Source organism: Cyrtonyx montezumae, unplaced genomic scaffold (genome assembly GCF_038088225.1).
Source record: "Cyrtonyx montezumae isolate F1298 unplaced genomic scaffold, pur_monq_1.0 scaffold_7, whole genome shotgun sequence".
Lineage (NCBI taxonomy): Eukaryota > Metazoa > Chordata > Aves > Galliformes > Odontophoridae > Cyrtonyx > Cyrtonyx montezumae.
In genome coordinates, this window is record NW_027072078.1 from 34030076 (window position 1) to 34056514 (window position 26439).

Genomic DNA, 26439 nt, shown 5'->3' on the forward strand with positions numbered 1-26439 from the left:
TTGTAGTCTGAAATACAAAGCTGCTGTGTTTAACACAGCAAAAGGAAAATCTCAAGGTCCTGACTGAGAGGCACCCAACCAATGCTGTGCAGTCCAAGCGTGTTGCTACCCTGCCTGCCCACTCCTCTGCTCTGGATGAGCCCACTTTTCTTGCCCTGTTCTACTGAAATGCTAATTAAAAAAAATCATTTCATATTTTGCTCTGTTATCACTGAATCATTCGCAACAGGGTGAGAAGTATTTTCACAGTAGCACTTCTGCAGAGTTCTTTATGCTTGATCCCAAGTTTCTTCCTTCCAGCTTTAAACTCGTGAGACTAATCTCTGTTTGTTGGCCATGGTTTTTCATGGCCTGTTTCAGTTTCCTCTCTGCTCTGACCTAACCTGCCTTTTTGGTTTTTGATTCATTTGTCCTATTTGCTTGCTTGTGCCATTGCCCACACTCTGTGGGCAGGAAGAACACCCTGTAAAGCTTTACGGGCTAAAATTTTGCATCTTTCCATAGAGGTGGGAAAATCTGTGCAGAAGGGTTTGAATGTAGCCTTCCTACACCTTCAGCAATGCACACAGCATTCAGCAGCTAAGTCTCTCACCAGATTAATGAATGTAGATTCAATTTCTGGCATGAGCAGCCTGCCTGTCCCTCTTCACTGAACTGCAGCAGCCTTGTGATTGGAATGCTCTTAGGTTATCAAGGAGAATGCCCCTCAGAGGAAATAATTTTGAAAGAAAATGTGCAGGGATAACACTCTATCTGGTATGCATAGGTAACATCTGAAAATTGGCCTGTGCTATTTCATTTCAGATGTGACAAGGCAGTATGTGAAGATTGTTTTAAATGCAGCTGTCTTGCCTGTTGTCATGGTGCTTTAGCAGTTAATTATGGGGGAGGGGAAGCTAATAAGGCAGTTGGAATTCTGGAAAGGAAGGGACATTTGATTGCCTTTAGTTTTAGGCTCAAAGTCTGATTTATTTTTTTTTCCTCCTTATTTCCCCTTCTGTTAATCCATGGAGCTAATCCCATGCATAAAGGGACCAAGTGAAAGGGAAGTCAGGAGTTTGGTGCTTTCAGTGTCAGCTATTCAAACTGCTGCAGCGTTTGCTCTGCTTGCTTTTCTAACCCTGGAGATCGCACGGCCACACATAACTCTGTACATAACTTTACCTGTTACCTTTGCTTATGGCAGTTCCTCTGGCAGACCTGTTCCTATGTCACCCTTGTTTACTTTGCTGCCTGCCCCTCAGCCAGAACTGCCCTGGGATGCCTAAGTTTTTGGGCTCCACTGTCCCCTGGGGTTGGAGTAACCACAGCTTGCGTACCTGCAGGAGAAGCTGTGCCTGAAGATGAACAGATCAGTGCCAAAGACCAGAAGAACCTGGAGCCGTGTGATAACACACCGATCATTGACAACATCACACCCGTGGTCGCCAGCATCTCAACAGAGGAGAAGCAGAAATATGATGAGGAGATTGCCAGTCTCTACAGGCAGCTGGATGATAAGGTGTGAACATTGATTTTTGACTCCATTCTCTGTGTGTAAATGGAAGCCAAAGCCGGGATGGGTGGGTTTTATTTTTGTTACTGATTTTGTGTCTTAGCTGTGCAGTTTGAGCTGTTCTTCCTCCTCCTGGCAAAAGGCTCAGCAAATGAACATCATTTTGGTCACAAGAGAAATAAAATGTACATATAGATATTAATTTTCTATATATATATATATATAGGTATAATAAAGGGAAACTGTATTTTCCTGTTTACTATATATTAGAATTCTGAAGAAAAAAGCAAAAACAAAACCATCCCTTGGGCCTTTTTTGTTCATCTTGTTCTAGCTGTGAGCACTCTCTGGAGTGCAGGTGGCTTTTTTTGATTTGCACAGCTTGAAGCACATTATTGGCACTTAAAGCTATCAGCAATACATTTACTGAGCACTTGCCATTAATGGCTTTGGCTTGTGCAAAGATAAAGGGTGGAAAAAAAGGCATCCTAATGAACATCGACGGTGATGAATGAGAGCAGCCTAAAAGGTACCTAGCAAAAGTTTTCAGGGCAGCTTGATCTGAAACGTATTTTAATTTTCAAGTGTAATTAGCTGAAAAATACAAATGAAGTAAAACAAAAAGCCCGTTGTTTATTTTATTGAGCTTGTTTCTTTTATTTGAGCCTTGGTTCCACTGTGCTGTGGCATGAGGCCTCAGCACAGTCTGTGTGGAAATGGCAAAGCAAGATGGTTGCTGGCTTCTTTCAAATAACAGTGAAGATCTTTAAGAAATTACTGTTTTTCTGGAATAGAGACTACCTACCTTGCAGTACTCTTATAGGTTTTGCATCTTGGTCATCAAATGTAGCAAGGCCTGAATTATTCTTGAAGGAAGCAAGAACATGTCTGCATTTTTACCTCACAATATATGGGAAGCATAACTTGGTGAATTACTGCAGCACCGTAGGAAATGAGAAGGTATCTGATCCCCAAAACAAAACCAATATATCCCCTTTTATAATATTTTATTAACAGTGTAGGCCATTCCTCTATTCTATCAGGAGCTGTTTTAGTATTAGCAAGTGGTTCAGTATGTTCTACTTGTTAGCCAGACCTGCGATCAGAAATCAATTTGTTAGCAGGGTTGTCAGTGGAACACAAAATATCAATTGGCTTCACTAGGACAAGAGTCAATTGTTTGCCTTGGTGAGTTCCTTCAGAAGGGTATCACTGAGATGGACTTGGTGGGCTGCTGTGCTTGGTGTGCCTGAGTTCAGCAGCATCTGTCACAAATACTCATCTGGATTTAAGGTTGGCTCTTAGCTGTGAGGTAACTGTCTCAACAAAGAAGTTGAGATGCTGGTAAAAGTGGATGCCTCGTTTGCATTACCTGAGAGTGTTTTCTTTATTTTAAACCTGCTCACGTTTTGCTGTGGCATTATTCTTATTAGAAAGGGGGAAATAAGAGCAATCAAACGAGACCTGTGAAGAGAAACTAAAAGTCTCCAACCCTATTTCATTGCAGGATGACGAAATCAATCAGCAGAGCCAGTTGGCTGAGAAGCTAAAACAACAAATGTTGGATCAAGAGGAGGTAAGGAGGAAAACAGTAAAACCAACCCAAACCAACATGCCTTTTGCTTTCGTGACCCTTGTGTAGTGATTCTGTCACAGTTACTGGCTAAATGTGCTCATAGTAACTGGCAAAAATTCAGCAGGTAGGAGAAACTCACATTAAAGTTAGGTTAAACTTAGGAATTTCCTAATATCTGCTCAGGAGTTTTTTTTTTTTTAAGCCTTGTTAACTCCTTGTGAAGCCTACCATCTTAGTGGGAAGTGTCACTGGTGATACCAGGAAAGGAATATGGCCAATATATTTCACTTCAGAAATGTTTTTTCAGTATTCCTATATCCTTTTAGGGCAGTAAGTAGTGAGCAGATTTCCTAGTTTGACAGTATACAAATTGCTGCTGATAATAAATTACTGATGTTCATTATTTTGGTGTGAGCAATTAGAGTACCAGGAGAAATCTGTGAGGCTGAAAAAATCTTATTGTTGCTGGCACAGATTTGCTCTGAAATCTTGGATTAATCATTTTAGACTTTTTTTTCGTTCGTTCTATCTGTAAAGGAACACTAATGCTGTTTCAGATGAGGAAAACAATCCCTTAACTTACACTCAAAGTCATTTCCTTATCTGTCATTTGTTTATGGAGATTTGAAGACATGGAGTGGTACTGACGCCAAATTACTGCGTTCTCCAAATGTGCTGTGATATTGGGTGAAAAATAATTTGATGCTGTTTATCAAACTGGGAGAAACTGGAGGAGGACGATTCAGACCATGAATATTAACCCTGGTGTGGGAGCTTACTTGTCACTTGTATTCCAAAATACTGATCCGTTCTGGTGTGATTCTCTGGCAGGATACCCATCCCATGTATCTGAGCCATTCCAACTGTTTTTTCGGATGTTAAGACCACTCTTGTAAGTGAAAAAGTATTCTGTCCCAGTCTTAGTCCTTATCCAAGCTAGCAGAAAGGACCTTCAAGGTTAGGTATCTTCACAGGGGAGAGAACAACATGAAAATGTTTACTTGTTGTTCATGACCAATGTGCTACCTTTGGGCTTTTATCCTCACTGATGGATTTACTTCTATTATTTGACCCCATAATGAAGCTCTCTTCGCTTCCCACACCTTTCTTTTGATTACTCAGTGTTGCATCCTAGCCATGCCTGTGGCTGTTCACATGTAACACAGTTTGATGTGTTCTCAGCAATGTTATTTTCTGATATGTGTTATTTAGGCCATCTCTCTTCTCCCATCTGTTTTACATTACTGCTCTCATCTAAACCTTATTTTTTTCCCTCGTGGCTTTTCTTGTGTATTGTTTTCTGGGTGATCTGCATTCTTTTGTTTCACATATGTGGGAACATAATGTAAGCTGGCTTATTCCCCAGCCCGTTCTGTGTTCTGTCCTCAGTGCTACTTGTGAGTACACACACATTTTCAATGGCTCAGTCCCTGTCTTACCACTTTTTCCCCCATTTTTGCACATGCTCTTGTCTGGCTTTGCTGTCTTACTGGAATCTCTGCAAGTGGTGTTGTGCCACTTGTTTGGAAGGTTAAACTGGCTGTCTGATTAGCTTGTTTGCCTTGTAGCTTCGGAAGGTAGTAAGGCAGGAATTTTTGTTTTCCTCTTCACGGGAATTGAATAAAATTTGTCAAGGTTCTGTCTTCCATGTGTAAGGTTCACCTACGCTGCAGGAGTGATGTACCTGTTCTCTTACATTTCATGGTTAGCTCCTTGAGATATGTGCTGAGAGCAGCTGCCTCACTCTGCTTCTCCCTAATGAACCAGAGTACTTTTTTATGGTTGATTAAGCTAGCAGGTTAATTATAAATACAAGGGCTGCCCAGCTGGCATTGTGCTGATACTGGTGTCTGCTGGTACCTTTTTGCCACTGACTTGTGCATCACTCTGAGCATTTGGCTTCCAGTGCCTCCACTTGGAGGCTGGGTCTGCAAACTGGTGGTTTCAAATAAAGTCAGGCTCTGTTCTGTTCTCACAAGGGCGTGCTGATAACACATCTCTGAAGTGAGGAGCAGGGAGTCTGCGGCGTGAGAAATGAAGCTCAGAAATAGATCTGCAGCACTCAGGATGGGGGTGCTCCTCACCCCAGAGCAGCTGTCAGCTTTAGGCAGGATTCCTTTGTTAGGATTGATCACTGCAGTGTTATGAGGACCTTTTCTAAATCTTGGTCTATTTTGCCATGTTATATCAACAGGAATCTTCTGGGGAGATGTTTATGCTCAAGGTGGTATATAACACTTCCCTTTGCTTGGAGTCACAGCAATATTCACATAGAAATTTTCTTAAGGAAATGTAAATAATAGTTCCATCTGTGTTTAGTAGAAAGATTATTTTAAGCTATTTTGTTGTTTAAATATTTACATGCCATCTGGCTTTGGCAGTTCAGTGGGTTTTTTCATAACTTGAGTGCACTTCTGAGGCTGCGGCATTACCACGAGATAAATTTCCCTTACATCTGAATCCTCACTTCACCACTTTGGGCCCGTGCCAGAGCCTGAAGCCAGCTTGTTGGTTTCCTATTTTCCATTAGTGCTCTGAGCCAAATAAAGAAGTGTCTTCTCTGACATTCTCCTTTCAGGTGGTCAGTTTGAGAGCAGTGTTGCTGTCTGCAGGGCCAGGCAGTGATGAGCCATGGGCAGTGGGGCAGGCTACCCCTAGCAGGAGTTGGCTGCACTCATCCTGCTCCTGCCCACAGCCAAGCCTGGTTTGAAAAGGACCTCCAAGATCATCTAGTTTCAACCCCCCTGTGGTGTGCAGGGTCACCAACCACTAGAGCAGGCTGCCCAGAGCCATATCCAGCCTTGCCTTGAATGCCTCCAGGGATGAGGCATCCACAACCTCTCTGGGCAACCTGTTCCAGTGTGTCACTGCCCTCTGAGTGGAAAAACTTCCTCCTGACATCCAGCTTAAGTCTCCTCTCTTAGGACAAGGGGGAATGGTTTTGATCTATCACTACTAACCCAGGTATATTTACATTTAATACAAGTTGGAAGCATCCGCTAGTGCTTCTGAAGTCTGCATTTTCTTTAATTAATACTTTGCCTCAGAAAATATGAGCAACTAATTTGTCATCAGCATCACGCTTCAAATGTTTTCTAAAAGTAACCATCATAAGTTTATCAAAATATTCCCCTACCGCCTCAGAGTCCTTTCAAAGTTGTGATTCTGTGGTTGTTTTACTTTTTTATTTTTATTTTTTGTCCTTGCTGCAGAGGGCTGAAAACTTATTTTGGAGCCATCATACAGCTTATGATAAGCTTCTCTGCCTCAGCCTTGTGTTGTAATAGGATTTGATGAAGATTTTTTCTTTTCATTGAAGTTTGGAGCCTTTTATTCTTCAGTTTTGTGGAAACTGGCGATGTTTCTGGTAGAGGAGCGGGATTTCTTCTCTTGCATTGTCTTCTGTACACACATTGCCTGCTCACGTTTTGTCTTTGTCTGTTTTTGCCCTTTTCAGTGTTATCTTTTAAATGACTTTGTGAGTGATTTATGCTCCTGTCCCATCTGCTTTGCAGCTTTTGGCCTCCACTAGAAGAGATTATGAGAAGATTCAGGAGGAACTCACCCGTCTTCAGATTGAGAACGAAGCAGCAAAGGATGAAGTGAAAGAGGTCCTTCAAGCCCTGGAAGAACTGGCTGTCAATTATGACCAGAAATCCCAAGAAGTGGAGGACAAAACAAGAGCCAACGAGCAGCTGGCTGATGAACTGGCGCAGAAGAGTGTAAGAGCAGTTGGTTTATAGTGCTGCTTCCCTCCTCCCTCCTGACTCTGCATCTCTCCTAAAGATTTCCATAGAATTTCTCAGATAATTGCTGGCCTGTGCCATTCTTGGGTCAGAAGCTGCTGTATGAAGGCTGATGGCAGATTGTGGCTCTGTTGCAACCTCTGTATTTTGCACACCATGTCAGCTCCTGAGCTGAACGTGAGAATTGGCCATTCTGTTTTGCACCAAGAAAGACGTGGGAAGCTGCTGTATTCAAATTGCATCACTTTCTGTTTCTCTGAGCCTGTGTGCTGTGGAACAGAGATCTCAGACAGAGTAAGGGAATCTCAGGAAAAGAGCTTTCTTCAGATGATATATTGATTGTATGGCAAAAAATACGATCCGAGAAAAATCAAAATCAGCTCAACTAGATTGGTCCATCCCTCGCACGTACTGAGGGGGATGTTGTTAAGATGTCTGATTTCATGCATATCTAGCATTATAAGACTTCGTTATCCACTTTAATAAAACAGATTACTATGAAATCCATTTGAAAAAATTGAATTTTATATCCTTCTGTACCTGTTCCTCCGTGATTAACCTTCTTTGACATGTATTATGCAAATAAGATTCTTACAGGATTTACTATGTTTAATAGATCTAAAGTAGCCTTGTTAGCAAGTGAGTTGTGAAAGTGGATTATGGCAAGGTGAAATTGTGTGCTGCTGGAGTAGGCATCAGTGCATGGAGCCAGCAGACACGTCCCAGGAAAATATAAGATAGTACTGTGTAACCTACATATCAGAGAAGAACTGGTGCCCTAGCGTGGCACTATTGAAATGCACTGAAGCAGGGAGAAATTAATAGAAGCACAGTTAACTCCCAGCTTCATCTTTGCTGCTTTCTTCAAAGAAAGAGATTTTGGGATGGTGAGTTGTTTAGTGGATCTATCATATCAGAGAAGTTTGGTTTTATTTCATTTTGTGATGTTTCTGTATGGATAGAGAGAATCTGAGGAAAGAAAGCAAACTTTTGCTTTTTGATCTTTCCAGACGGTTCTGTCATCAACTCAGAGGGAGCTGGGCCAGTTGCAGGAGCTCAGTAACCATCAGAAGAAGAGAGCTACGGAAATCTTAAACTTGCTGCTTAAGGACCTGGGAGAGATCGGGGGGATCATTGGCACTAACGATGTTAAAACAGTAAGTTATCTGTCTTTATTGCTTCCCCACAACACGTACCTCCTGCCATAAGAAAACAAGGAACAGGGAGTGTGTGTGACACAGCAGCCCTTCTCCCAGGGCATTGCTGTTTAAATCCCAGTTAGAGCACTGTGTGAAACGTTGAAGAGATCTTAGTCTGGGTCAGAGATGCACGTAATTGCCACACTGATTCCCAACTCAGTGTTTGGGACCAAACTAATGCAGCTGATGCATCTATTAAACTCTACTGTCTGAGGCCTGGGCTGGGTTCTCTGCCCAAACAATGCATGTGTAGACCTACGCTATAGTTAGCTGGCAGGAGCGAGTATTCCCTTATTCTAAATAATAACCATTACTGGAGAGATTTGCTTCTGGGTTGCTTCCTTTTTGTTTGAAATTTATCCTAAGACTGCCACATAGGTGAACAGCAACAGCTCTTAAATCCAAACTTCTGCAGTGACAGTTGTGCAGAACACCTGATGTGGTCTGCGTGGAAATTGTTTGTTGTTTCTTACCTTTGACCAGTGGCTGCCTTCATCAAAGAGCCCACACTTCTGTGTGTGTTTCTGAACACAAGATGCTTTAAAAGCATTGATTTCAGCGTTAGTAGATCTGTGCTATATGCTCATAAATATTATGCGACAACAGGACAAGATTAACTTTTGTGTATTGGCAAATATCCATCCTAGAGGATTCTTTTCCTCTGAAGTTGGAAGTTAAGAAGGAGGGGTGAAAGCTGTTGAAGTGGTAGAATCCTTGCAATCTGAGTGTAGCTGGAGGTGGTGCAAATTTTGGCCAGCTTGCTTTGAAATTTGTCTTCTGTCAGGCTCTTGGCTGTTTGGATCTGATGGAGAAGGTACGTGCTCGCGTTGTTAAGCTTATGATATCATAGATGAACACAATCCTAAACCTCAGAGATTATTTTTGTGGTCATTGCTAAATGGCACATCTCTGATGGAAATTTTTATGGCCTGGAGCATCTTTCTGGTGATACTCTGTCATCTAACCATTGAAAAACCATGTTGGAAGAAAGCAATAAATAAAACTGGTTTAAAAAAAATCTGTTCTCAAGATGCACATAACTTACTAGCAGTGCACTCCATTTTTTTTTTGTACATTCAGTCTTCAGTTTTTGAGTGATGGCATTTCTGAACTCTTACAGTTCAAAGGTAAAGTGAGCATGTGCAGCTGGAGCACTTCGGGCTGACTGAGCACTGTGGATATTCTGCTAAAGCCCCCAGAGGTCAGCAGATGATGAGGAATGCTCCTTCTGCAGAGGACACAGTCCCTGCTGCCTTGTGTTTATGCAGATTCCTGGAGCACGGGACCAAACGTTCCTAGATGTCACAGCAACCTCTGGTGGCTGTTTTAGTAAGAACTCTTAAGAGGAAATCTCTGCAAATGGAGGCTGTTTGATATGCATTTTTATAGCAACTAAGATGTCAGCATTTTACATGGCAGCTGTCAGCGTAAGCAAGGCAAGATTGAAAAGGTTTTAGATGAATAGTTTGAAATTTGTTGGAAATTAGCAGCTTCTCAAAGTATATCTAATTTCAGATCAGACTGAGGGTTTTGGAGGCAGTAACATTCTGTAGGCTGTTTGAAGAAGACAGAGCACATGTTGTCTTCCCTTTGCTGCTAGAGAAAAGGGCAAAACCAGATGAAATTACTGTTTATGCACTCAAAAGGAATCTTTACAGCTCGTCAGCATGTTATGTGAATTAAGAAGCTGAAGAAAAACCTTGAAGAAAAACACATCTAAATCAGAGGCACAGTGTTAACCAAGGAAGGAAGTGATGTATAAATAGGATGGTATTAATGATTAGAGATGAGGGAGATGAATTTGCTCTTGCCAGGTAAGATTTTCAGGACAGCACCTGTCTTGTCTGCTATTGAAGGAGCACAGCCATTCAAGAGCAGGCTTCTTTAAGAAGTACTTTGAGAATGCTCTCCAGTTTTCAGTTGCTTGGAAGAAGGAACTTCTCATCTGGTGATGTGAGAAAGCTTATGCTCTTGCCGTTGTGGTGGACTTGATTGCTTTAGATGATTAAGTACATTGTGATGTCTTAATTTCTTATTCAAGGCTTATCAATGAAAATTCAGGCAGAGTGGTAGAGCATGTTTAAAGGTGATGTGAAGGTCTGTGGGTGTTCCCCGAGCGTGACTGTGCTCTCACAGAGGTTATCTAGCTCCACACAACTGTTTCTCTGCAGGAAAGCTGCTTTACACTGATTTCCATAAGAACCACACCTTTTAGATTGCAATCTTCTGTGTGTTTAGTTAGCAGATGTGAACGGGGTGATTGAAGAGGAGTTCACCATGGCCCGGCTTTACATCAGCAAGATGAAGTCTGAGGTGAAATCTCTGGTGAACCGCAGCAAGCAGCTGGAGAGTGCCCAGATAGACTCCAACAGGAAGATGAATGCCAGCGAGAGGGAGCTTGCAGCCTGCCAGCTCCTCATTTCACAGGTATGTTTGTGCTCCTTCCTTGTTCCTTTGAAGCCAGGTTTGATGATTTTCTCAGCCTCCTTCCTCGTGAGATGTGTGTGTTAGGAGTGAGAAACAGAATCCAGGGAGAAGTGTTTCTCTTGTCTGCTCTGTTGTTTGTTCCTCTTGTTTTGCATTCCTCCCCCTCAGTGTTTTTTCAGCACTTTCTGTGATAAGATTCTGTCTTCCTGTGGTAGATCTCAAAATGTTTTCGACGGCACGGTAGTGAAAATGCTCTGAGATTTCCTCAGCACGTATTTGCGTCTTGTCCCTCCACTTAAAAAGCAAACTGACAAAAGAAGCAGTGATTGTATGGGTCTCTAACAATACATTTGGAGATCCCCAGCATCTGGACTGTCAGTATGTTAACAGATAGCTCCAAATAGTTACCGTGTAAGTTAGAAATCCAGATGGTAGGAGGCATGGGTGGCATGTTACAGGCAGTGATGCATGCTGCAGCATTCTGCAGAGAGGGGGCTAATAACTGTTCACCATGCTTCTTTTATTATGGCACACGTGAAGTGGAGGAGACAGATGAAGTTTACTCCTGCTAGCAGTTACTCACAGAAAACCTGGAGCATGGGTAGCCTCCTGCCCTACAGCAGAATTTCTTTATTCAGGTCTGCAGCTGTGAGCATGCTTCTTAGTATTCAAGTGAGGCTTGAGTCCTGAGGGTATCAGCTGTCCAAAAATGTTAAGTAAAATTATACTTTTCATGCTGTCTTGAAGTGGTCACAGCCACTAAAAGAAATCATTCTGCCAGTCTGCAGGAGCTTGTATTAGTAAAGCAGATGAAGTTTTGCCTCGAAAGCAGCTATATGCATGCTTCTGCTGGCACAAAGAGGATCAGCAACACAGAGAATGAGGGTATCAGCAGTGGGCTGTGGTGTTGGTTTATGCTGCCCCAGTGAAGGAGTGAGTTAAGTGGAAGCCAGCTTGTTTGTCTACGCGTGGGGTTGGTATTTTTCTTCTTAGACCTCCTTCTTAGTTTAGTATTTGATTGACATATCTGTGGCTGTGAAAAGATGCAAGGAAAGAAGTGAGTCTGCAAGGCCACATCCTTCCCCCATACCCCCTCCTTATATCTGTGTTATATTTTAACATGGTAATGAGACCAAGCAGAGATAGTCTCAAGTAGGTCATCCCCTTGCCTTGACACTTTGGAAGCCTTGCCACTAAGCAGGTGTTGAGGCCCATCTGATTTTAAGCCTAGGAAGAAGCTAGGTGTTATGCTCAAGGTGTTGCTAGTGGGCATATACACCCTATCTACAAAGCTAAAATTTTTTGTTGGCTTAATTGAAATCTTAACAACCCATTTATTAGTCTAGGCCTAATTATTGCAGAGAGAAAAGAAACTGGTGCAGAAAGATGTTCACTGACAATAATGATGCTGTTAAAATTGTCACACACATTTCTTTAGCTTCAATCCTTTTTCCTTATGTTATATCCAACCTTCTCCTGCTCCTCTGAGTCCTAAGTTTGGTGGCTTCATGCTGATATTGCTGATGTGGATGTGACAGCAAGCATTGTCAGTACCAGGAGCACTTTGCTGAGAGGAATGTTTATGATGCTGATCCTTCTTCCTTCTAGGATTCAACTGGAGTAATCTTGTATGTTTGCTAGCGTTCTTTTACACCTTGCTGCTCCTTGACTGATCTGCAGCTCCATATTACAACATTATTACATTACATTATTTCATTACTATGTATGGGGCCTTTTACATTGTTAGGTGTCTCAATATGCTTCTCAATTACGTTAGTCACATCACCACAATGGTACTGTGTAAAAAGAAAATACTTAGGGCTGCAGAGTTTCTGGGTTAATGTGATCCTTGAGGTGGTGGGTGACTGGTGTGTGTACTACTGCTTGTACTCACATCTTTCCTGTCCCTTTGTCTTTAAAGCATGAAGCAAAGATCAAGTCCCTGACAGACTACATGCAAAACATGGAGCAGAAGAGAAGGCAGCTGGAAGAGTCACAGGATTCTCTCAACGAAGAACTTGCCAAGCTGCGAGCTCAAGGTGCAGTGTTGGTTCTTGTGGTCATCATTTCTTTTAACAACTGTATTTTAGAAGATGCAGTTTTGAACAATGTATTCTACGTATGGCTCACCTGACATTGCTGCAGCATTTGATTTTTTTCAGTTCTCCTTTGCTTTTTTCATACTTACATCCCCATTGTCACAGAAATACAACTATACAGATGGGATTTTAGCTCATTCCCCTGGCCCTATGCTCTGCAGCACGCATTAACAGAGGACCTGATTTCACAGGTCAAGTTCTGATGTGACCTGTGGCCTTGGTAGTCCTACAGCACTTCTTACCTGCTTGTGATTCAGAACACTTAACATGTTGCACCTGTACATTACACTTGAGATAAAAACAAAGAGTAACCCATTCACAGAGTCCAGAGAATCTTAATTTTTTAAAAGAACTGAAACCTTTGCAAGAAGCTTCGCCTTTTACTTTCATGGTGTGAGGGGGGGAAAAAAAATACGTTAGCAAAACAGCAGTGATCAATTGTGGTGAATCTGTCTTGAAGATTCTTGGCTATCCATCTTATTTCAGTTGTCTCTTTGGAAAGTGCCCTGCCCCATTCCTCAGTTAGATGCTTCCATTAGGATTGAGCAGAAATGTCTCTCCTACCTGCTCCGTAGGATCCAACTGACCTCATTTTTAAGAATTGTTTTCTCTCTTTTTTTTGCATTTGAATTCAATGTGGAATATTTGTATCAAAAGCAGTTTTTCTTGCTTTGCCAAGCTCCTGTTTTGCATATAATTACAAAGTAGCCCTAGAATTATTCTGGATTTCTGTGCAAGGGATATTCTCTGACTCTGGGAGCAGCAGATGGTGACAAGATTTTTTTTTTAACATCTGCATGGTTTTTTATTCAACCTTCTCATCTTCCCACCCCACTCACAAGAAGTGATCTGTCTCTGGAGGCCACCCAGCAGAAAGGGGAAAGGGAGGGTCTGTGCAGGCAGAGTCAGAGGAGAGAAGAGAAGTTGGGAAGGTGCTGTGTGGACTGTTAGTAATGGCAGCAGGGTTTGCACAGTGGTCACACATAGAGTACTGCAAAACCATGGCTGTGTCTGCTCCTCCAGAACTGTCTCACCCTCATTTTGCTTCCTGCCTTGCAAGCAGCAGTTGTTTTTTTTAATGGCTTGACATAGAGAGGTTTTATGAGAGGTCAGTTTACTCTCAACTGTCTCCATCTTCAAACAGAAAAAATGCACGAAGTCAGTTTCAAAGATAAGGAAAAGGAGCACCTGACCCGGCTTCAGGATGCAGAGGAAATGAAGGTACTGTCGTGTGCTGCAGTTTTCAAGTTGATTTCTTGGTGAAAACATTCATTAGCTGATAATTAGAATGTAATCTTGTCTTCCTGTGCACGTTGTGTGCTTTTAAAAGAACTTTCAGCTTCTGTCAGAATTGCTTGCTTCTATTAGAAAACTTGATCTCTCAGAATTGAGTGACTTTTGCAATTTGAAATTAGAGAGCTCACTAGTATTAAGGCTGGTGGCCAGATAAAGGAAAAGAGTAATTGCCTGAATATTTGAGGTGGGTGTCTTCTGAGGCCAGTTTGTCTGCTGAACCAACTTCAGAGAGTACAGAGGCTCAGTGCACTGTGTTTGCTTGATTAGAGATGCTGTGGTTCCTCAAATCTTGCCGACAGAGAACTGAAAAATAAGACCCAGCATCCATGGTTGGAAATGGTTTTGTTGTGTATGGCTGAAAAAGGATTCACCTCTGTGTAACTCAAATATTTGCCAGTGGAACTCTGCTGAAGCCAATTTGCTAGGCACTGCATCAGGTTACTGTGGTTAATATTTAGGAGCTAAAATTTAATGAAGTGGCCAGATTGTTTGGCAAGACTATTACCTAGAAATAATAATGAAATATTAACCTGCTTTCTGATGCTTTCTTCTTTCTGTACAGTGCAGAGAAGAAATATTAGGAATTGATGTGCTAGTAGTGTTTCTGATGAGATGACAAGTCGTGCAAGAGGAAGAATACAGTTTTACAAGGGCGGTGGTAGAGGCTTGTCAGCTTGAGAATTTCTACCTCTGTTGCAAAAAGTTTCTTACATTTGGTGATCCATAAAAAACAACCTTAGTTGTTTGCTTGTTACTTGATTTCTGCTTCATGTATGGCTTTGTACTTTGTGCTCTGCAGAAGGCACTGGAGCAGCAGATGGAGAGTCACAGGGAAGCCCATCAGAAGCAGCTGTCCAGACTGAGAGATGAAATTGAAGAGAAGCAGAAAACAATCGATGAAATCAGAGAGTATGTTTACTTGCTGTCACTTTTTGTGTTCCTATAGTGCTCTGTGACACTAGAGGACTGTTTTTTGATTGGTTTTATTAGTTTTAATTATATTTCTGTACTTCAGAGCCTTAAGTAGTATCCTTACATGCAACAGCAGAACCCCAGTTGTTTTGCACTGTGGTTTAAAGGCCTGAGTTCTTAATTCTTTAAAACTAGAGAGAAGAAAAGGAGAGTAGTGTTCATGGTAATGCTTAGAAGAGAACAGATTTAAAAAATAAAGGTTTTGAGAGCCTCCTGTAGCTATGTCACAGACTCCACTGTATCTCATTTTCACATTCATAGTTGTTATATTCCTGTGTCACAAAGAAATGTTAGATACACCCCTGCTTGGAAAAGCTTTAAGGTTTTTTTTTGTTCTTTTGTTTTTTTTCTTTTCTGTTCAAGAAGCGTTTAGATGAGGTGCTAAAGGATTTAATTTAGTAGTTGGGTAGAGATAGTGATAGGAGGATGGTTGGACTAGATGATCTTATAGGTCCTTTCCAACCTTATGAACCTATGAACTTGTTGTTGTTGTTTCACTGTCATGATCTTGTTTTTGAAGTGTTCATAAAACCTGAGCAATCCTGATGCAGTGTTCTTTCTGTCCATGTTTATAGTGTAGCTAAATAATAGTAGGGAAGTGAGAAAGCAGAACAGTAAAAATGCAGTAATGGAGCATCCTTAAAAATAAGACAAACAAGATCGGAGAGTATATGGCTGACTGCTTTTTATTCTGATATTTTAAAATAAAAGCTATTGGTTTTCAGATTCTTTAGTCCTAATTTCTTCCAGAATTTAACTTTTATTTTTTGCTTGGTTTTGTTTGTGGAGACTGAACTGCATATTTATGGTCTTCAGGACTGATCTGTTCAGATCTTTTCTTGTTTTTTTCTTTTCATCCTAGTATGAATCAGAAGCTGCAACTGGAACAAGAGAAGCTGAGTGCTGATTATGATAAATTAAAAATTGAGGACCAGGAGAGAGAAATGAAACTGGAAAAGCTCATGTAAGTCAACAGTTTGCTCACCTGGTGTCCTTGAATCTGGTGTCTGTCAACGTGTGCATAGGAAGCATCCTGGTGGGAAGCATTCATGTCGAAACATTCATGCTGAAAATAGCATTTCAGTAACAAAGCCAATATGCAGTAGAAATGAATGATTAATAATTACTCCTTTTTAAAAACTTTCATGTTTCAGGTTTCTTTAGTAGATTTGATGATTGCTGAAAGCGTGTCTTAGAGCTCCAGTTTTATAAAGTATCACAGTGAATCTTAAATCCCCCATTTCTTAACACACAAGAAGAAAAGAATGTTTTTAGAACACTTTTGATTTAACGTTTAATGTTGTGATCTTTTTAGACTGCTGAATGATAAGAGGGAGCAAGCAAGAGAAGATCTTAAGGGGCTGGAGGAAACAGTGGTATGTCCTGTTCACAAGTTGCTGAGTTTTTTCCCTATGTTTTTATCACTGATGTGTTACCAAAACACTTGTATTGGTGCTCATAAAAATGACTGATTTATATCAGATAAGCGAAGTCTGTGTATTTCCCAAATCATGAAGTTGAATTTCAAATTCTAGGTAAAATGCCTCTGTTGTAGTCTCCTGTGAGTAAGCTATCACTATTGAGGCTACTGGTACTGTGTTTTGTTGCCCTTCTTCCTTGAAAGCACCTGAAATGACCAGCATGCTGAATACAGGGTAGCTTCACCCTGCATAACTGCCTCTCACTTGGCCCACAGAGCAGCTTGTAATCTGATATTGTGTGTGCAGTGTTAAAAGTGCAGTCTAAGATGGGCAACTTCAGTCCTGAAGCTGCTGCATGGTTTTGTTGGGAGCTACCTTTTCACCTGTCTGTAAAACATGCCAGCTTCCTCAAGGATCTCACAGGTTGGTCAAAAACAGCTGTTCCAGTAGCATCACGTTTATAACCACACTACCACTAGCAAAAATAAACTCAAACACAGTGCTTTTTCCACTCTGTGTAATGCTTCAGCATTAAGCTTGTGCTGGCCTCTGGATCAGCTGGGGCTCATTACATATAAAAACCACAAGTCAAACTGCTTGGGTCCTTTCAGCTTCAGCTTCCCAAGCCATAAACCTTTGCTTTTTTTAAATTCCTATAAGCAAGAGAATTGATCAGCTTTTCTGACATGACCTATGCTCATTCAGACTCCTACATTGCTTGCATGTTGTGAAGACCCTGTTAAACCCTGTACACTAAATGGTCACGGCAGCTGGAAGTCAGAAGTCAGAGTTAGGCAGCACAATGCACTCTGTGTGCAGAAACCCAACTGTTCTTTTTTAAATTTGAGCAAATATCTTTAAGCTATCTTAAATTATAATTTTATTGACATTAAGTTTTAATTGTGGCTGCAAAGGAAAGAAAATAAACAGCAAATTACATGAAAGCTATTGCCATTGAAGGCTAAATAAGGATCTCATCCCTTCACTGTTGTACAAGGAGGCATTGGGCTCTATAGGCACTGGTTGACATTTGGGTGGTGATTTTGGTAAGGGATGGAGAACAGTTTCTGTGGGACCACATTTACAGAGTAATTCCTAAAGGAGCCATGCGAATGATGTATGCTTCCTATAGCTGTTCTGTAGTCCATAGAGAAAGCATTCCCTTTTCAGAGATGAAGATAAGAAATTTAAGTTTTAAAGCTTGTAGTCATGGCTGTGCTCACAGTGTGATTAATTTAAATTCCGTATGTGAGAAGATAAGTGGAAAGTGGAAAAGCTGAGGTTTCATTTACCATCTTTGGAGAGACAGTTCTCTTCAGCATGATTTTGATGAAAATGGCATTGAGGTGAACTTGCTTTCCTAGGAAGTTTCCTTTCCTGCAAGTGATTTAGCATTTTTGCTCTTCTTGGGATGGGCTCAGGGTTGCCCTATCTCTTCTTATGTATTCAATCTGGAGCAAGATTATTATTCTGCTGAGCCCAAGAAATTGATATATAGCAAAAACTGGGAAAACCTGGATTTTTGCCAGAGCTTAAAAGGCACTTTAAGATCTTAAGTACCTGTGATTAAGCACTCAGACCCAGTCAATAGAGTTGCTTACACAGTGAATCCAGACTCTGGGTAGCTAGACATGTGTAACCGTGGCCAGTTTGTGAGACTTGTGGCTTTGGTGTTGCAGACAGCATATGGCAATGCACTGGAAAGAGGAAAAGTGCTTGCCCCATGTTTCTGTGAGCAGCTTGTTTGTAGGCTGCTTCAACAGCCAACACGTGTACCAGGCAGGAGCAACTCTATAAGTAAATCACATTGAAGTCATATTAGCTATGTGAATTTGCAGAAGACATTTGCAGAATGTCTTTGTATTTTTTTAAACCCCTGAATATCTACTTTACTGATTTCTTTTCTCATGTAAATTGATTCCAGGCGAGAGAACTTCAGACTCTTCATAACCTACGCAAACTGTTTGTTCAAGATCTCACCACTCGTGTTAAAAAAGTAAGAATACACTCTTTACATCCAAGACTACCACTCTTCCAATATGCTGCAATCCACATGTGCATATTATTACAAAGCAAGATATATTCCTCTTCAGTATCAATGAGTAATAGCATTAAGACTGTCCTGATGGTTATCCATGCTTTGGCTCTTGTTGGATCCTAAGGACAAGTGGTGGTACTTAAGTGGACAGATCCAATTCAGTTACTGCATTCTGGCAGATGGTATAATGGATACCAGAAATTGCTCGATATAACTTGCTCTGATGCATGCTCCACTGAATGCTGTGACTTTCTTTTTATGGTCCTGTGGCTGCTCAGCCTTTTCCCACTGGATTTATTATTTGACCAGAGACAAATTTCTTAGCAGAAACTCAGGTTTTAAGTGTTGAATCAGAGTAAAAAGTTACATAAATATTCAAAGGCTTCACAGCACTTCTCAGTCCTTCAGAGTGGCTTTGGGGAGGTGGGTATAACTATTATTTATTTTTTGAGGTTGAAAAGCCATATTTGATAAAAACACTACCTAGAACTGGAGACAAGGATATTCTTTTCCCCCTTAGCATCTGTGATTCTCCTGTTCAAAATCCATACGTTGTTCAGTCAGAATATTTTCTGTGTGAAGGGTGGTATGGCCCCTAAATATCAAATGTGAAAAGTGAAATAACTCTTAAATGTGGGGCTCTGGAAGGCAAACTTACATTCAAAAAGGTCTCAGCTTCCTCTTGAGTTTCAGCATGGTTTTGCTGAACCCTGGAACTCTTCTTTGCAGAGTGTTGAACTTGACAGTGACGATGGAGGTGGAAGTGCAGCACAGAAGCAGAAAATTTCCTTTCTTGAGAACAACCTGGAACAGCTTACTAAGGTTCACAAACAGGTAGGGGCTTCGCTTCCTTCCAGTGCCTGTTATTCTGTTAAATCAAAAGCCATTGTGCCTTTTTCACTGATTAATAGTAATTGCTTCTGAAAATTCACCCATGGGAAGAAACTGCACGTGTAACGCTGTTCTCTAGTGTTACAAATCAAGTTTAGTTTTTTTTCCTCAAGTTTTATTTTGATATGCTTAAGAGAATAATTTTTGAAGGTAATGTGTAGGTACTGTTTAAGGAAATGGTACCTATAGTTCTCAACTGAAACTGTTGGCATTAGGACTACGCCTACTTACTGGAATGTTGTTGTGGTCTAGCCCTGGCAGGCAGCTCAGAACCTCACAGCCGCTCGCTCACTCAGTGGAATGGAGGAGAGAAGCAGAAAGGTAAAAGTGTGAGAACTTGTGGGTTGAGAATAAGGACAGTTTTGTAGGTAAAGCAAAAGTTGCTTGCGCAAGCAAATCTAAGCAAGGAGTGCACTCAGCTCTTGCCATCAGCAGGTGGACGTTCAGCCACTTCCAGGACAGCAGAGCTTATCACATGTAAGAGTTCCCTGGGAAGGCATAGGCCATCACACTGAACATCTATGCCTCCTTCCTCCTTCTTCACCCTAGATTTTATTGCTGGAAATAGAGATTCTCTGTGCAGCCCCCTGGGTGCTGAGGCTGGCCGTTTCTGGGCATGTTGATTTCCATCTCCTCCCTGTTTTTTAAGGGTTTGTTTCCTTTGGATGTCTGCTGTTCAGATCAATGAGAGCCCTTCACTGTGGGTGCCAGCCCAACAAGTGGGAGGTGTAGGGGGGGTGTGCTGTAGGCAAGCATTGGGGTATAGAACAAGGAAAGAACCCTCTGCTTACTTAGAAGTCTAAATATTAAGTATGTATATATATGGGTATATCTATCTCATGAGGTAAAACTGGATCATTTCTGCCAATAAATAAGTTTCCACCCTCCTCACAGATGTCAGCTTTATTGAACTGTATCCCACGTCTCAGATGCAGAGTACAACGCAGTAGAAGAGGCATCTGGTTTCATTGATGAATACTAACACAGCATTCTCCATTGCAGTTTTCTGAAACTGTTAGAGACACAGCTATCTCCAAGATTTGCTTTATTTATTCCTGTAGAAATGCCAAAAATGCAAGCAGTGCTGGACTGTGACAAAGAGTCCATTAAGGTTCAGTCCATTAAGATTCCTCCTTAACAGATGGCTTAAAGACCTAGTTTCTAAATGTGGAAATCAGGCCATGTTAATAATGTTTTTTTGTTTCCCTGTATTGCTTTTTTGCATTCCGTTCATATGTCTGCTGATTTTTATAGCTATCATTAATGTATATTTACCCATAAACAAGTAAGGAGCTCATGTCTCAGAAGAAACTTAAACAAAAAAATGATGTTGGGCTTGACCTGAATAGGAGATCATCTTGTGCTTGTTCCAAATTAGTACCCTTTGGTAGAACATGTGCTCAACACTTTCAGCAAAAGCACACAGTGACAATTTATTTTTATTTTTTTCAGCTTTGCTTGTGTTTTTCTTTTGGCACTCAGCCTGGACTAGCAGGTGTAAAACATTTTGATTGTGAAACAACGTGTGAATGTTACTGCATGCTGTTGCTTTTACTGTATTATTTATATGGCAGCAAAACCATTTTCTTCCCTTTACTTCAGAAAGGGCAGTACCATTTGTTTGGGAAGGTTATCTGTTGGCTTTTAGTGATGGTATAATTCCTCTGTAGTAATTTTTCTTTTTTTTAACCAATAATCTTTGCATCAGTTTATTTATCTAAACATCAGTCTGCCTCCTTGACTATGGTTGAACTAGATATTATTCTGATAAGCAACAGAACTTGTTCAGGTTCATATTTAATCAAGGAAGTCTGTGAATTTAAAGTTCCTTAACGTCATCACCATATTTATAGGCTTTAAAGTGAATTCTTTGCAATGGTTGGGGAACAGAAAGTTTCCATTTTCCCCTGGTGCTTCAATAGGGAACAACTAGGTTGTCATGCCAAGACCATTGGTGGTGAGTTTTTGGTGTTGCTAAATATTGTCTGTAGGCTCTGTTTAAGCACTGTGGTTTTTTAAGTAACGTGGTGATCAAGTATCAGTGAAAATGCCACACGTGACTGCATCCTGAGAAATGCAGAGTTTCTGGCAGAGTTGCTCTGAGGGTTTGGAAAACGGGTTGTTGCAGTAGTGCCCTGCAGTGGCAGGGTTCGTCTGGAGCCTTCTCCCTTCAGCATCATCTGTGAAATCATGTTCTTTGATCTTCCTGTTGAATTTGGACCAGTAACCAGCACAATTGACGGGAAGATAAAATCATTCTGTGGTATAAGCTTTTTACTGGCACTTCTGGAGGAGATCTGTTTCTTTCCTTCGTGGTGTGCAAGTTGTGTAGAATAGTGGTGATTGGTCTCTCCTTGTAAGATGACCTTTGCTATAATTTCTCATAGGGTATTTTTGAAACCTCTCTTCTTGCAGTTGGTACGTGATAATGCAGATCTTCGTTGTGAGCTTCCTAAGCTGGAAAAACGACTTAGAGCTACGGCAGAGAGAGTTAAGGCCCTGGAGAGTGCACTGAAGGAGGCCAAGGAGAATGCCATGAGAGACCGCAAACGGTACCAGCAGGAGGTAGATCGCATCAAGGAGGCTGTGAGAGCCAAAAACATGGCACGGAGAGCACACTCCGCTCAAATCGGTAAGGACATGCTGCTGAGGGCTGAGAAATTGCTCACATCCTTCATGGTTTGTTTGCTCTTTTTTTTTTTAAATAGAGAGCTTTGGAAGCAGGAGTCTGGGGCAAACCTCTGGGTCTGCTTCTCTTCTGTTGCACAAGAAGCTTCAAAGACTTCACTTTTTAATAGACTATGCCCCACCTGAAGTTTGAAGTGCCTTTGCTATTTAGCTTGGTAAATAAATGGCATAATGGGTCTTGTGTGCCATTCTAATGACCTGAAAATGTCTTTTTAAATCAGTCTCTCACTTTCTTCCTGCTCTCCCCCACCCCATGTGCTCTTGTTCTGCCTTTCAGCCCCTTCCTCTCTTTTTCCCATTACTACTCCTTTCATTTGTATAGAGTCAAATATTCCTATATATCTGTGGTACGGTCTGAATCCATGCATGCAATCAAGTAGTGTTTAATATAGGACTTTTCAAGTGGCAATTTTTTGAAATGATTTCTTGGTTGAAATGATTTCTATCTTGATTAGATAGAAGGATAACATAGTACATGGTGATGGTAACATTGGTGCTTTATCACCTGACGAAAAAATTAGCATGCAACGTTTCCTGCCTTACTCTGCCTCTCCTAAAAAGCTGTTAACAGTTTTCTGTTTCTTCTGGAGTTAAATAAATAGCCATGGTAGGAAATTGGGCATAGAGAGCGTGCATCAGCAACTACCAAGTCAAGACCATGAGTCTTGACTTCTCTCTGCTGTACAGACAGCCCACAACCTTTGTAGAGATGATGGGCATGGGTGAGATGGTCAGAGGGCTTTGTCACAAACAGAAAAGCGATGTGTTAGTTGTTGGCCAAGGTAAGGGAACAGTGTTCCTGATTACAGACTAAGCTGACAAGCAGTTTCTCTCCTGCACGTGATGGGCTTTGTACTAAAGGAGAAGATGAAGTAAAATCCTGTTGGAAAAGCTAATTGTGTCATTTGGTTTCCTGCTTTCTCCACAGCCAAGCCCATCCGCCCTGGTCACTACCCAGCGTCTTCTCCAACAGCTGTCCATGCCATCCGAGGGGGAGGGATGTCAAACTCCAGCTACTATCACAGCACCAAATAGATGAGAAGTAAGACCAAAGAAACCTACCCAGCCGTTCTTTCGCTGATCCCCACTTCTATTTTACTTTTAGCAGACCCACAGTATTTTTTTTCTAGTTTCTGCGTGAGTCTTTTGCCTATGTTTTAAGTGAGAAAGTTAGTAATTTAAGTGAGGGTAGCCTTGTTTAGATTACTTTGCAAGCTGCTGCTCAGTTTTTTTTTTTTAATGACTTACCACTTGAAATTTTTTTTCTAAACTGAAATGCTACTGCAAGTCTGAACTGAAATTAGCACATAGAAGTGTGAAACTCGTGTATTAAAAACAGAGTTCCAGAGGCTGCTCTATTTTCTACTTCCTCTAACACAAATACGTTTCCTTGTGATATTCTGTAAGGATAAAGACCTCTAGTTAGTGACCCTGTACTAGAAACTAGCTCTGTGTGATTGAAAAGGGCACAGAAGCACTTGGTAACATGTGGGAGCTGCCTGTGGACAGACCACACCTGGGAACTAGGAAGGGTTTTTCCTGGGCATAGTTCAAAATGGAAAATGTTAGAAGCTGAGATCTTCGTGCTTTAGGGTGAGATGTTACTTGAGAGATGGATCCGTAGGGTAGACATGTTTCTTCACAAGGATTTAACTTTTCCTTCTGCTCCTCACGCACAGCACCTGCTCCTGAGCAGCTGTACCTGGAGTGCCCAGAGAGACCAGCAGCCTTAAGCTGGCAGCAGCACCAAGCTCTCTGAATTTGAGTGTCAGCATTTGGCAAACTTTGCTTTTGCTGCCTTTGCTTTGTGCTCTTAAGTCAGCTCTCTTCAGCTGAAAATGTAAATATTTTCCTTTATTGTGAGCGCTTAAGGTTTCTGTGTCTACTCAGAAGCAAAAATCTTGCTTTGGAAAGAAGAGCAGTACAGTCCCATGAGGCTGCTTCATGCACCCATCTCTCTAATTATTTCCTCAAATGCTCATTATTTCTGGGGTAGTTTAGATGATAATTTTGTTATAGGCATACTAGATGTTGGATGTTAGTGAGTGGTTGTGAAAAGCAACTAGTGGACTGCTAGATTGCCTTTCCAAGCCTGGCTTCTTTCTCCTCCAGAGGATTAATTCTGTTTTATGACTCCTTTTTTTGATAGTATCTGCTTTCCTTTAGGCATTTGACATTCTTGGGTGTGTTTTTCTTTTTCTTTTTTTTTTTGAGAATGCTTCATGTCATGCATGCATGCAAACCATCCATCACATCATTCAGCCTTTTATTGTGTTGTGGGGGGATTGTTTCTGTTCATTGTGTTTTCCATGAGCCCTGTAGCTGCAAGCAGCATATTTTTGCTGCAGATGAATTAGGGCAAGTCTTTGCTCAGTGCTTTTGTGTGTTGGTTGATTCTGAACTGAAATTTGCTTTTCCACCTCATGGGAAATATAGCCAGTGTCTACTTCATTGCATTCCCATGAAAGAGCAAAGGGAAAAGAGTGTGATAAAGAAGCCTATAAATTATTTCTGAACGTATATACTAACAGCTGCTCTGTGGGGGGAAAAAAGCTGCTACCTGCCTAAACTGGGCAGGCCTTTAATGGACCATCTGCTGTGAAATTAAAACTGTCAGACTCGAGCAGGCCACACACCAGCTACAGGCACATGTCAAGCAAACAACTGTAGCTCAACAGAAGTTATTAGTAAAATAAGTACACTTAACATGAGCTGAGTGTGTAACAAAATAGGACTCTGGAAGTCAATCAAGAGATGATTGTGGCTCTGGGCAGTCTGGTCTAGTGGTTGGTGACCGTGCCCATGGCAGGGGGGTTGAAACTAGGTGATCTTTGATGCCCTTTTTCAACCTGGACTGATCTATGATTGTATTCTGTGATTCTATGAATAAGGAGTAATCTCATATGTTTTAGATGCTGAGTTTTCTATTTGAGGGAATAAGCAGATTCAGGCCACACCTGGAACGTGTTGCTGAGTAGCACGTAGGTAATGGGGGTGGGGAAAAAGAACTGGAAAGATGTTAGAAGAAACTGGTTAAACATAGGGGTTTAGGGTTTCTGAAAAAAATAAGGGCAATAAACATCTGAAAACCAGATGGAAGCCCTACAGGTTGGTGTGAAGCCATTAAAAAATGTCTGTTAAAAAACAGCAATTTGAAATGTCATGCTGCCAGTGATACTTCCGAGAACCGTATTTTTAGGCTTTACATCTGTTTGGTTTGTTTATTCAAAACTCAGTTTTAGATTTTTCTTTTTGCACAAATCTAGAAGGAAATCTAGAAGGATGTCTTGAAGATATGGTAAATTAAGACCAGGGAATGCTTAAGGAAGGTCAGTTCTCATCTGCTTCAGTCCTTTGATTAAAAAATGTTGTTGGCAGACTGTAGGTATGTGGCTGCCAAATGATGTTGGGAGTATCTTAGTCATCTGAATTCTCAGCTCAATGGGTGAAGGCCCAGGGACCTTAGTTAAGAGTATTAGGAAAGGTACTACTTCTGCAGGGAACATTTTGTACAGGCAAATTTTGTACAGGTTATTTTCACAATATTGTTGAGCAGTCTGACCCTACACCCTGTGATGTTAAGTGATGTTGTTCTACACCTCTAGATGTAGAGCAGAACTTCATCAGTCATTTAGCAGCAGTGAAATAAAAATGTTTTTTATTACATTAATGTTTGCTGTCAAATAACGCTAACTTTAGAATGATAATTTTACGCCAGGATGAGGAGAAATTTGTCTTCTTTCACTTATCATTCACAGTGAGGACAGTAGCCATTTTTTTTGCTGCTAGACTGGTCAGGAATGGTGAATTATTAACCTGAGCAGAGCACCCCATCACTAACAGCCAATGGGTGTTAATAAAACATTGCTGTAAATTGCAAATTGCCAGTAGCCAATTTAAACAAAAGACTCAGAAGGGTAAGGAATGAATCACTAAGAGAGAATTCCTCAGTGTGTCGGTTTTGTTAACCGAGGCAGACCTCAAATACAGATCTGATGAACTTCAGAGAAAGGGACTTCACATTGGTGTGGCTATAAGGATAATTGTGGCAGCATGAGTCCTGATTAGGTAGAAATCTGTGCTGAATTGTTTTTCATACTTGAAATTCACAGGCAGATGTGTGTTGGTACAAATCAGTTCATTTTGAAGTTCTGTCTTTAATTCCTGACATGGACCTGCTCAGAATCCTTCCTAACATGCACCCTGACTGGAGGCCATGCTCCTGTTCTTCACCTTACTGAGGGAGAGCTGATCTGTGGTGGTGCTGCACTTCTGCAGCTCATTATTTAATAATTGTCTTCGGATGGACCAGAGATCATCTTTACATTTGCTTTAATTACACCTCACACCTAACCTAGGGGACAGAGCTCTGGGACAGGTAGGGCTGAGGTGCAGGGCAAGGATGATGCTAAGAAATACTCGAGATGCTGTTCAGGTTTTGTATACAAACTTCTAGGTTGGCTATCACTGTATCTGTAACACTTGGCTCAAAGGTGGCAGTTCGAAGGACACTCTCCTAATGTTGGTACACCTGTGAGCAATGTGGCATAGCTGGGTGTGCTCAGGTGCTGCATGGGAACCCAGCACAGGC

At 41.3% G+C, this 26439-nt stretch overlaps 2 protein-coding genes across 2 annotated transcripts in view; both read left to right on the top strand.

Moving 5' to 3' along the window:
- MBD5 (methyl-CpG binding domain protein 5) overlaps positions 1 to 26439 on the top strand; it is a 322289-nt gene that overhangs the window by 222265 nt on the left and 73585 nt on the right. The window lies entirely within an intron of this gene.
- The window catches only part of KIF5C (kinesin family member 5C), a 62220-nt gene that overhangs the window by 33378 nt on the left and 2403 nt on the right, over positions 1 to 26439 (top strand). Inside the window, exons 12-25 of the mRNA XM_065750449.1 lie at positions 1326 to 1501; positions 3003 to 3071; positions 6587 to 6793; positions 7828 to 7974; positions 10255 to 10443; positions 12365 to 12482; positions 13687 to 13763; positions 14638 to 14747; positions 15673 to 15774; positions 16126 to 16186; positions 18156 to 18227; positions 18999 to 19103; positions 21576 to 21792; positions 22777 to 22890. Of these exons, the coding sequence (XP_065606521.1) occupies positions 1326 to 1501; positions 3003 to 3071; positions 6587 to 6793; positions 7828 to 7974; positions 10255 to 10443; positions 12365 to 12482; positions 13687 to 13763; positions 14638 to 14747; positions 15673 to 15774; positions 16126 to 16186; positions 18156 to 18227; positions 18999 to 19103; positions 21576 to 21792; positions 22777 to 22883 (1757 nt within the window). The 3' untranslated portion in view covers positions 22884 to 22890. The remainder of the gene's footprint in view (positions 1 to 1325; positions 1502 to 3002; positions 3072 to 6586; positions 6794 to 7827; positions 7975 to 10254; positions 10444 to 12364; positions 12483 to 13686; positions 13764 to 14637; positions 14748 to 15672; positions 15775 to 16125; positions 16187 to 18155; positions 18228 to 18998; positions 19104 to 21575; positions 21793 to 22776; positions 22891 to 26439) is intronic.